Genomic DNA, 12,914 nt, shown 5'->3' with positions numbered 1-12,914 from the left:
TAGAATAATTCAAAATAATTTAAATATAAATTCAAATAAAAATGAAAGGGAATCATATACTTATGTATGAATGAGGTAGAAAGATTTCCTTATTTTTTTAAATCTTACCTATAATTAATTTTGAAGTTTTGGTAACTAATATTAAAGTCAATGCATTAAATGTAAAAACTTTCCAAAAAGTATTTTTGAACAAAATTGCTACAAAAATACTAGTATAGATTTTATAAATTTTGCAATTGGCCTGTTATAGTAAAGTTATGAATCATTGATTGGGCTATATGTGGGGGTGTTATCAGGTTGTCTATGTACATGTTGCTCACCTTATTTGGGTGTTGGGCTTAGCTTAAACAATCAAAAAGAGCAATGTGGGTTTAAACTGTTATTGATTTTTAGAAAGAACGGAAAATTTGATGTTTGTAGAATTTTTTTTGTATATTATCGTAAGTGTAAATGATTCGGATTACGACATGTTGACAAAGAAGCAATAATATAAGAAATGGTCCTATCAATAGTTTCTCTTGCAAGATTAGAAATGAAGTCGCTATCAGCTCAAGCTAGCCAATTTTTAAACTATGATCGGAAATAATTTAACATCTTCGTGTCAACAGTCAACAACAAGAAGAAGTAATCGTTATTAATTGAAGTTTCTTTTATCGCAGTCAAGCAAAAACAATTTGCTAAAAAAATCATATAGCTATACATATTCTATACTATATAGCTTATACAAATTAAAATGCAACGATTTAAAAATATAGCCTTTAACATTATAGGTTAACGGAGAGTAAGGAGTTAAGTCAAGTTTAACGCAAAGCCCGGAAATTAGCAAAGGTTATCTTGGTATTTTTTTTTTTTTTTTTTTTTAAACCAAATTTTATTTACTTGAATGGGCCTTCCCAATTGCGCAAGGCCTTGAAAGCATACAAAGTTAGAACAGTTACAAAATGAGAAAACGAAAAATCGGTCCATTAACAAAAACGAATTCTTCTCCTGCTGAATTAAACGTGACCTGAAGCAACCGATTGGAACAGTAATCCCGGCGAAAGCAAGACCCACTCCTTTGCGGCAGAGACGGTAAGGTGAACCATTACCAGAAGCTTTCGAAATCTGACTCTGGTTCAAGCATCACCAACTCACCTGACCCGGAACAGATCTCCCGGCCTGTTCCAACCGCCGACAGCAGGCTCTACGGTGATGGTCCCTTGCCTAGCAACACAACACACTCAGAGCTAACCTTCGTTTCCATACCTGGGAACCTTCGTTATCTCAGAGCAAAGATCAATCCAACCAAACCGGAGTAAAACCAAAACGCGGCGATCTAAAGCTCCCTGGATGCTCAATCCATAAAGACTAATAGATCGGAACCCGCAACCGCCTACTAAGATCCAAAGGATCTAAAACTGACCTCCAAGACGAACAGCGAACCCACCAATCCCTCCACTGACTTCCGCCGCAATCCGTAGCGGTCAATTGAATGTTGAGCTGTGAGTAGACACCTTCGGGAGGCTTCTGGCGTCTTCTACCAAGAGCATCCACCTCGGTTCTTCTCACCATCCAAAAGGATCCACACCGCCACAGCCGCATCAGATGGAGGAATCTCTCACCACCGCTGCCGGGGAAGGATCTTTGCTCACTCCTGCCTCCTTGAATACTCCAAGACCTATATGAAGCGCCGCCCGCCTTACCTGACAAAAGACTAAAACCAACCGCAAAGCACCGCCTCAGATGGAGTGAGAGGAGAGAGAACTGAAGCAAGAGCATCAAATCCACCACCGGGGGACCCTAAGGATAAACCCCCAGCCTCTCACTTCTCCTCCAAGCCAACGAACCCACCATAGAGACAAATCGACACACAAAGTCCCCAAACCCAGATCCGCCAGATCTAGCCACAGATTCGACGCTGTCCTTAAGCCTCTTCACCGAGCTTTCACCAGCGACCACCACCCGAAGAGACCCCGTTTCACGTGCCGAGAAGCCTACCGGAAACCACCATCTAGAGAAATCCAACCGACGACGAAGGACGGCTTTACAGCGGCGAAGTCAATGCCGGAAGGGACAAAGGGAACAGAAGAAAGAAGAAAAAAGAACTTTCTCCAGTGCTGGAAGGACAGACCGGAGAGGCAACCGTCTCAGATCGAAGATTTGTGTTTTTAGAGAGCAGGGAGAGAGAGTTTTAGAGAGAGAATTTTTTTATAGACTAATAGTTATTTTTTTATATTTATTTAGTGTTTAGTGTGATATGACTTTGATATCCTTGATAAACACATATTCCACTTGGTCACGTAGTTAATGAATAACCATGATTAAAAAAAGATGGTGAGTCCTCAAAGAAATCATGAAGTTGAAAGAAATATTTGAAAATTTATCCATTATCGAATCAGATGTATGATTAGTGCTGATCCCACCCTAATATATCTATCTATATTAATTCTAACCCCCACGTCAGGTGATTTAGAATTAAATAAATTTTAAAGAGTCACGTCTATGTATTGGATTGGGCGTCAAACTTTGCTACATACATATGTTTATGGTTAGTACGTCGTGTGAGTAAGGGCAGCATCAAAAACGTTATTGAAGAGTTACAAAATTAAACAAATACGGAATCGAGGGACACTTAATCTAAATTCAATGGCATAAATATCTATATCGATGAGTAGTCGCTATTTTGTTTCTTCTTTTTTTGTAAGAAATTTAATCAGATCGTTATCTATAGGAAGAGAACAAAAGCAAATCCATTTGAAATAGAAATATAATAAAATGGCAGACCCATTGAGGCAACAAGTAAAGAAGACCTTGAAGCAATGAAAACAACCAACACTAATTTATATCCCTATGTAAAATACATAATAAACAAACAAACATACAAATAAATGTTGCATCGAGGGGGCCTACAAATACACTAGTAGAGAAGAAAAGGCCAAAATATGATTACTGCGACCCCAAATAATATGAATTACGTACGAACGTATATAATAGAGAAAACGCGATTATTGATACGTGAATGAAACCGTAGAAGCCACACACACACACTCCTGTCTTTTTCATGTGGGTACCCTATTTTCTAGTAGCCCAGCCCAGCCCCACGCCCTATCACTTACGTACTCCTTTATCGTAATGAATAGTTATCCGATTTCTTTGAACAAAAAGAAAGTAAAAAAAAAAAGTTTCTAACTCTTTTTTTTTTTCGTTTTTCTTTACTGTTTTGTGTTGATTTAGCATTAAGAAGCATTTTGTTAAATGAGATTACACTTCCGATTGATTATACTTATAATCTTGCAAATTAACGGACTTTTACTATCCCTACTTGAATCTTGGTATCATCCCCAAAAAAAAAAAAAAAATGAGGAAGAAACGAATTAAGTAGTTATGTTATTGTAAAAATTGTGTACATTAAAAAGAAAATATTACTAATTAATAAAAAGTTGACGAGCTTAAACAATGACAAAATGCAATAGTTAGATGGGATTCGAGAAAAACAAGATCAACCAACAATAAAAGTGGTTGCATCTTCCTTACATGGACTGGACGAGTTTTTTTATAATCAAATAAGTGTGATTAGTGGAAGTATATACTATTATTATACGGAGTAGTATAAAATTTGTCTTCAAGTAAGTAATAATGGTGTAAACGCATGTATTATCAAATCAAGACCCTTCTTCAATCAACGTTTAGTGGACAAATCACACGTGGCGCTTCAGTAGATCTTAATTATTGGATTAGGCAAAGCAGGTGCAGTTGTGGGCCTCTCTCTAATTACATTGTGTTTTTTATATATATCCCATGCAACGGTTTAATATTATAATTACTACTATTAGACTCATTAGGATTCCACCAATATAATTGTTGAATAAACATTTATAAAAAAAACGTCGTCACTGATGCTTTGATTAATCAAACAATTAATCCAAATGAAAAATGAATTATGATTAGAGAAAGACAAACGAAATAATGACCAAAATGCCGTATATATAAATATAATAATGGCCAATGGGTACAAATTGTAAGATATAATTCAGAATAAACAATAAAAAAAAAAAGAAGAAATTATGATTTTTTTTTTTTAAAAGCCTGCGTTTACAGAGGCCCAAACATCAATGCACGAATAATGTAAGTGTACCTAGTAACCAAGTAAAGTGTATTGTAGTGTGTACAACACAAATACAAAAATGATTTATCTTTTTGCATATGTTTTCAATCATTTAAAAAGTAAAAAATAAAAATAATTGTTTGTTACACGAACACGACGACAGTAAAAAGTACGATATACATTCATTCAACCATATTAAAAAATAATGTATAGAAGAATGAACGAATGGCTAGAAATTGTGTAAATGTAAATAATAATAAATGTTGAAGGGTTAATAAATCCACAACGTCCCTTCTCTCGAGATGAGACTCTCTTCTTCTCTCTGTCTGTCTATCTCTCTTTGGAATAAAGAAAAGAAAAAAAGAGATAAGAGAAAGCAACTTTTAATCTGATTTTTTTGTAAGAGAGGATCATCATTTCATCACTCCGAGAGAGAGAGAGTCCCCATATGAGCAGAAGAAAGCAGTCAGAATTTTTCAATAATTGTATGTACCAAAAATTCTCTCTATTCTTTTTTCTTTCATTTAAAAAGATATTTTAACTCTTACAGTTTACACAACTTACAAAGCAGCACTGAAATCCTCATTTGCTTTTAATCATCTTCTTCTCTCTCTCTCTCTACTTACTCCTCCATGGAAGCTACTGAGTTATGATCCTTGCCCTTACCGGATCTGACAGCTCTTATTATAACTATGCTGAGAAACAAACCTAGAGCAGCCGTGACGAAGAAACAACAACCATCGTCGTCGTCTCTAATGGCTGATCAACCCCCAGTCCCACCACCTTCTTCTTCTTCTTCTTCTTCAAAACTCAACAACACTTGCCACTCTTCATCTTCCCTCTTTAGCTCCCCGAAGTTTAGGTTTTTTGCTTCAAAGATGAGTCCTCCTTTTGACTCTGATTTCTCTCTCGTCAGCCCTACCTCGATCCTCGAAGCTAACCCATCATTCTTCTCCTCCAAAAACACTAAACCAACTCCTTATTTCGAGCCCACGATCCCTAATCCCCAAAGGTTTCACCCACCTGACACCTTTGGCCTCGCCGATCTCGTCAAATACGGAGACAGTAACAGAGACCACTCGAGTAAACCTGCCAACAAGATGGTCCTTTTCGGCTCTAAACTCAGAGTCCAGATCCCAACAGCTGATTTTGGAACTAAAACAGGAATGAGATACCCTGGTCATGGTCATGGTCATGGACAGGGACAACTAAGTCCTTGTTGTGTCCAGAAGAAGAAGGTCTTAGCCGTGAGCGAGGTTGACCAGACGGAGGACTACACGCGCGTCATATCTCACGGTCCAAACCCAACCATCACTCATATCTTCGACAACTCTGTTTTCGTGGAGGCTACTCCTTGCTCTGTTTCTGTACCACCACTAGTACCCATGGCGATGGATACCACCAAGAACACGGGGAGTTTTCTAAGCGATTGCTTCACCTGCAAGAAGAATCTTGACCAGAAACAAGACATCTATATATACAGGTCCGTCCACAATCTATCTATATCACTATATATATGGTCAGACTGACATATCATGGAGTTGCAAAACTAAACTTAATTGCAATGGTTTGTGGGTGCAGAGGTGAGAAAGGGTTTTGCAGCAGCGAGTGCAGGTACCAGGAGATGCTTCTTGATCAAATGGAGACCTAGCAACCCTCTCTCCATCTCTTCTATTTTAATGTTTTCTTGATTTTGTCACAGCATCATCCTCTTCTTCTTTTCTCTGTTTTTATTTTTTGTGTTTTTGTGTTTTTGTATTTTCTTCTAGTCATAACCTTTCTCGCCTGCAGATATGTGAAAGATAGAGAGAGAGTTAATAACTTCTTTTTTTGTTTGTCTCTGTGAGTGACTTGGAGAGCTGAATAATATCATAAATTTACATAATACTGAGATCTTAATCAAAACTCGAAAACATCAATATTTACTATGACTCGCTTTTTGCGTTTTTTTTTTCTTTTTTTCAACTTCACATTCATTCAAGATTACAATGTTTGAGACAACAAAGGCTGACTGATAGCGCCTCAACTCAACTTTACAAAACCGGCACACAAGCCACAAAAGATATGGAAGATAATCACAAAGGATTGATTAAGAGACTCCTTAGCTTACTCGTTTTTGAAGATGTGCAAGTGGGTCTATGCGTCTGTTAGAAACAGTGTTATTTGCTATAGAGCCATTTCCCTTCATTTTCAATTTTATTAACTGGACCGGAAAGTAAACATCATTCTGAACCCTCGAACTCACAAAGGATTGACTGAGAGGAGAGACTCCTGACCGTACTCCTTTTGAAGATGTGCAAGTGGTTCTATGCGTTTGTTAGACCATCTCCAGTGTGTATCTCTATTTTTTACTCTATTATAGAGTAACTCTAAAATAGAATATGATTTTTCTCCAACGTGTTACTCTATTTGACTCTAAAATAGAGGTAATATAAAAAAATAGAGTTAAAAATGGAGTTATTTTAAATGTAGAGCAATCTCATCATTTTCTCTATTTTAAAGTAAAATATAGAAATAGAATTGAAGCAAATGTTGCTCTATAATAAAGCTTTGACTCTAAAATAAAGTGGGATTGGAGATATAGTTAGAAACGGTGTAATTACTTACTATAGAGCCATTTCCCATTCATTTTTGATTTTATTAACCGGACGGGAAAGTAAACATCATTCTGAATCCTCAAACTCATTTTTTTATCGATAAATGTTACTACTTTCTAGGAAGCGAATTGAACTCTTGTTTCATCAGGTCATGTGACACGTATTTCTTCATAGTGAATAATCTAGTTTGGTTTAGTTTATAGAAAGATCAATATTGATTCGGTGTACGAGTATATATATTTTCTCTATGTTAGACGAGTAGGCTTTATCATCCATTATTAGTCCGGCCCCAAAATGACGGGCTTAATATGGGCCGTTTCTAATATAGTCGCAGGTAATTAATGAGGTTAGTAGAGAGACCATATGAATCTGCAAAGACAGATATAATTAAGTAACGTTGAGGACCCCTGATTTTTTTTAGTATTAGAGCAGCTAGAAGCCCAATTTATGGATCCAATTCTGTTTTTTTTTTTTTTTTTTTTTCTGTTGTTGATGTAGGGATCCAATTAAGATGATTTGACTGTAATATTAGGAACTCATATATGCAACATGGATTGTAATTATTTTGTTAATGGTGAAGTAAGTAAAGTGCCAATAAGAGTGATGAGAGGAAACTCATATGTGTTCAGACTTTGAATATGATGTCAGGTTCCTCCCTACTTCCGCATTGGTCCACCAAAACTTAATTTAAAAGTGGCAGTATTATATAATTAGAGGCAAAAGTCTACGTACGTATTATTTGTTGTGAATCAAGTGATTTATTGAATAAGGAAGGAACATATATATATATATAGGAAGAAACAAAGTTTTCATAAGTAAATTGAAATGTACATATCCCTTTGGGGTTCCCGTGACACAATGCATCATCGACCCTCTTTCATTTGCAGGGGTTACAGATAAAAGGAATATAAAATCTTTTGTAGTTAAAAAAATGATTTGTCGTAAGAAAAAAAATGTTACAAACGAATATCTATCTCTCTGATGTAAATGAAACTGATCTTTCAATAGAAAGATGGGCCGAATCCGCCAGAGAGGTTCTCTCGTCCGTATTATGTTGATTGTCGTCGCTACACGACAATAACTATTTTTTTCCTTTGGGTGCAGTTTCTAACAAAACAGTAAGTAACACACAAGTTGCCTTTATCTTTAATTTATTAAACAAATGCTGAAAGAAAAAATTTAAAAAAATACTATACTAGTATATTATTCAAGAAGACAAGAAGATCTTAGCAAGATCCATGTACTATAAAAATTTGCCCCTGACTTCACTTAAAAATTACAGATTCGACTTCATTTCTCTAACCCAACCAAAAAAAAAAAAAAAAACTATTTAAAGCAAAAAAAAACTAAAAACTGAGAGAAGTACAAAATCCACACGTGTGCGGTCAGGTCCTATTATACACATGACGGTGGTGCCGATTTATTTTTATTATTATTGCTTCACTTGTTCTATTTGCTGCTTTTTTCTTGCTTCTTTTTTTTTGTCAACCACTTGTATTATAAGTATGTTCTTAAGTTTTTATATAAAATATCAGTTTAATTTTAGCTAACAGATGAGCTATGTTATTAATCAGTTTAGAAACAAAAAAAAAAAACAAAAATACTGTAATAGTTAGGTCGGTTCGTGTTAATCAAAGTACAAAAAAAAGTGGTTTGAACAAGAATATATTATCGACGTTCACTCATTATTTATATGGTCTATATAACTCGCATTATTGGATGCATCAAACATTCGACTTTATATAGTATTTGATATTTATTTAGTTGTTGGCTAGTTGACTCGTATTTCTTGCTTTTATTTTCTCCACCGTTTTCTTTTTATTTATTTATTTATTTTGGGGATTCTTTTAGTCTCATAACCGGCTTTGGTGGTGTGTGCTTTTTGGCGGATATGATATCTAAACACGACATCACAATTCACAATCACAAGCATATAATCACTGTTTGTTACTCCAAAAGAAAAACTAAACGAGAATACTTTCATCTTTGACGTTTTGAATCTCTCATTCGCCGCCAAAATTATTCGGTTATGTAATGTAACATACACGCAGCAAATGTATTTTCTAAAACACTTTTTCGAAACTATTTGTGTTGGTTTCTACAGATTCATGTAAATGGATTAAAAAAAGTCAAACACGCGCAAAAAATAGCACTAAAAAAGTATAATCTACTTGAAATTGTCTTCAAAGTATAAAACAAGATATACCCCAAAATAAATCTTTAAAATCATAATTAGCAGAAGATTATTACGTAAGCGGAAAACCAAAAATTTACTACTACTTTTGTCTTAAAAAGGTATTATTTACACATTTCACATTGTATAGAAACAAAAACTAAGACAATTTTTCTTTAAAACAGTGTATAAGAAAATTTTAAGAGATTAGTAACTCTTTTTTTCCCCTATTTTTACGGATAACATTAACTCGCATAATTCATTATGATTATCATCAAAATCTGGATTGAACAGCGTTATCAAATTTTAATAAAATAATATTATTTGTATAATTAATACTTTAAATGTATGATAATCTAAAATTAGTATAACAATATATAGTCACAGTTGGAGACGTGGAGTAATTAATAGTACATGAAGAATGCCACATTTGCATTTAACGGAAACGGACTGCGTGCTTCGACGCATTGATGAGTAATGTAAACAGAAACATAACTTCAAAGCTTATCAATCACATTTGAAAGCAATAGTATAGTTTTGTGATTGCAGTTTACAATTCCGATTGTCATATGTTTATCTTCAAAAATTATCCCGCCTAATATTGTTATAATAGCTTTGCAAAAAAAAAAAAAAAATGAAAAAGGAAAACGGTCGAGCTTTTAGTTTAAATTCATAGTATCACTTAGGCAAAACGCATAATTGATATGAATAATTTTTTCTTTTCTTAAAGTGTGGCATTAGTGGGAGAATATATGGTCCCAACTAAAATTTGATAGTTTGAAATAGTATATTCTTATTTTCTGCGTTTGTTTTAATCATTTCCTTTCTATTTATTATATCATTTACTTTGTCGAGTAAAATAAATAAATAGATAATTTAATGCGAAAATATTCAACCCTATCATATTCACTTCCTTAAGCCGTACCACAGAACTCCAAGGAAATTTTCGAGACTTGATGACCTCCACTTTTATTTTTATTTAACATTTAAAAAAACAATAGAATCGACAATATTAATTCCCTCATCTGATGGAATTTTAAACCACCGCTATATTTAGAATAGACGACTCTATGGGTTCGTAAAAGAGATTTACCAACAAATATTTCTTAAAAAGAGTTGTCGGTAAAGGAGCAAAAATTATGTATAAAACGAACGAAGGTCCATCGACCATCATCATCCATGGGTGACATTGTGATTACTTAATTAACTAGGGAAAGTTGAATAATTACGTGGTCATCATCAGAATGAACAGTGTCTCCCACCAACTTCTTTATTATATGACATTAATCTTTTCATATATTTTGTTTTATTTATTTAGTTGTGCTCCTTGGTGGGATACGTTTTGCATGGCCGAACCGACAAAGTTAAAGATTAAAGATTAGTAAGCACTATAACTACAGTTTTAACTAATGTACAAATTATGATTATGGGTTTATGATGTTGCTGTGCCTTCAATCTATTAGGGTCATGGTGGCTCTACCACCCACCCACTCAAAATCTGTTAACTACCGGCTAATTAGCCATTCTCGTTTCCAATAAAACTATTAAATCTGATCCGACACTTAAAAAAATCGAATTAGGTGGGTAAGGATAATCTTGATTTATACCAATATCAATTTAAATGAACGAGGATGGGCAAGACATGAGTTATTTAATTATACTCCTAGTTATTAAAGATGAATGATTGTTATTAACCTACTGAAAAATGTCTCTGAAAAACAAGATGACAAAATTAGGTAATAAGATTGGATCTCAACGCAAATAAATCGAAAGATCTACAAAATATATAATGACACATAAACAATGGAACTTTAACATCGTACAAGTTAATATACTTCTTTTTTGCATATGGTGCTTTATGAAAGAAGAGATGTCTCATTAAGTATTATATACCTCGGGCCTTTGGCAAAGAGAGAACCGAAGGGATGAGGACAACAATAAAAAAAAAAAAGAGCTGAGGAATAGAAGGGATGAAACAAACAAAAAATATTATGAAGACATTATTCCAATAATTCTCGTAATCTTATTGAGTATATAAACAATATTATCAAATAAATATATATAGTGTTGTATATTGATCTATTGAAAAAAATGTAAAATTTTATTGGTCGCATCCTTGTTAATTCATTGTATCTGGCTTACAAAAATAATAGTAGTGTTTAATTAATATTCGTACGTACTTCTATTTTATTTTTGTCAATCATGTGTGTGCAGATTCTGTAATCAAAATATCGAATAATTGACTTGTTTTTAAAATGCCATGACGAATAAATAAATTTAATAAAAACATTTTCTGAATCAAACGACCGACAAAGTTATACAACGGATTTGGCAAACAAAACATTCTTGAAATTGTGGTGTGGATTTAAATACGACGACATCATCAATATTATTTACACATGAACTCAATCCAATTAATTTCAGATTTCGTATTTTCTTAATTTTCCTTAATAGTTATGTTTTGTTTGACGAAAGAACAAAAATAAATAAAAATAACAAATGAATAAAGAGTGTGGGATGCATTGAACATCAATAATTCCGTTGGACAAAGGGAAGCTTTCTTGTTGTATTATCATGCTAAAAAAATTGTTTTTTTTTTTTTTTAACTTCCGAGATATTTAAGTTGGCAGCGTATACGACATCAAGTATTTATGCCATCAGAATTGTCTGCCAAACAATTTCCAATATTTTGTTGTTTTTCAGGCATCTCGGTGTTCTTTTAAAAGTTACCGAGATTATCAACAGTGTTTACAGTCACATAAAATAGTATATTGATTAGTAAAAGCCTAGATGCAAGGTAATTCTTGATATAGTAGAGTAAAATTTGGTAGAATACAGTATAGTATTTTTCATAAGCTTAGGTATATAATGTTCTAATGATAAATGAAATAACAAATCAGTTGAATTTAGTTATGGTACAACGTAAAAAGTACTGTAACTGATAAAAAAGTCAACAGTCAATAATTAATAAGTGAATGATGATGCTAATATAAAATAAATAGGGAACTGAAGATTAGTGGGCGAGAGAATTACAAAAGGCACTATAAATGGAATTGATTTCATATGGAAGAAATTTCATATCTCTGGAGAAACAAAAAGATTTCAATAATGCAAATTTGAGAAGAAAGAAATAAGAAACAAGATGTGTCTTATCACTTTTTTTGGGCAATATATATATATATATTTATATATCTTATAAAAAAGAGAGAGATGAGAGGAGATACACGTCTGTCTTTCGTGTTTTTTTTTTCGTTTCTTGAATTATGTTTTAATCTAATTTGTTGATGGTCAATAATTAGTTTTGAATTTTTTAAAATTGACAATGGTTAAGCAGTACTTTGTTGTATTTAATAAAGACAAAAAATAAAGGTGAATAATGGATGTTGTTGTGATGGGTGGGGGAGGGGGATAGAATAAGAAAAAATGTGTAAAATAGTAAAAGTTAGTTACAAGAATTTGGTATTGAAACAGTAAAAATAAGAAAATGGAACAGAAAAGGCGATGGGTGTGTTTATTAGACTTGCCATGTCCCCACTCTTCTTTACTACTCCTACTCCTCCTTCTGAATCACAACATTATCGAGCTGTATTTTTCTCTTTTTTTAACAAAAAAAATATATATATATATATAAATGTGTGTCAATGTAATTGCTTGAAAATGACAAGTTCTAGATTTGGAACACTCTGTGCTGGCTATCTAAGGAAAGAATATCTGTTTATTTTAATGCCCTTTTACTTTCTTCCCATCAGTGAGTGATTCATTCATATTTTACAAAGTTGAAAAATATCAGAATTGCTCTTTAATTTGAAGTTGTCTCTAATCTAATTGGATATCAATATTGCTCTAGATTGAGTTTTTGTTTTCATGTACTTTTGGTCTCTGGAAAAAACTACTACTATACTTGTTACAAAGGTAATTCGGTAGGAAAGCAAATGAAATGAGACAGTATTCATCGGGCCTTCTTGTTCCAAAGGGAATATAGCAAAATACAATAAACAGCATACTATTGCTACTACTACTACTAATAAGTACACTTTCATTCATTTATTAAGTCATTAAA

General features: G+C 33.4%; 1 protein-coding gene across 1 annotated transcript; it reads left to right on the top strand.

Annotated features, from left to right (window-relative positions):
• LOC104788659 (protein MARD1-like) lies at positions 4,408 to 5,969 on the top strand. Its single transcript, XM_010514430.2, has 3 exons — positions 4,408 to 4,569; positions 4,724 to 5,567; positions 5,666 to 5,969. The coding sequence occupies exons 2-3, from the start codon at positions 4,777 to 4,779 to the stop codon at positions 5,733 to 5,735; spliced, it is 861 nt and encodes a 286-aa protein (XP_010512732.1). The 5' UTR covers positions 4,408 to 4,569; positions 4,724 to 4,776; the 3' UTR covers positions 5,736 to 5,969.

The sequence above is a fragment of the Camelina sativa genome, chromosome 5, assembly GCF_000633955.1.
Source record: "Camelina sativa cultivar DH55 chromosome 5, Cs, whole genome shotgun sequence".
Classification (NCBI taxonomy): Eukaryota; Viridiplantae; Streptophyta; class Magnoliopsida; order Brassicales; family Brassicaceae; genus Camelina; species Camelina sativa.
Note: the sequence above shows the minus strand (reverse complement) of the source record. Positions and strands in the feature narration are given on the sequence as shown.

Excerpts from the sequence above, each read along its gene's own strand:
- LOC104788659 (XM_010514430.2), top strand. The coding sequence starts at position 4,777 with ATGCTGAGAAACAAACCTAGAGCAGCCGTGACGAAGAAACAACAACCA. Across the intron at positions 5,568-5,665 it reads CAAGACATCTATATATACAG|AGGTGAGAAAGGGTTTTGCA; the intron begins GTCCGTCCACAA and ends TTGTGGGTGCAG.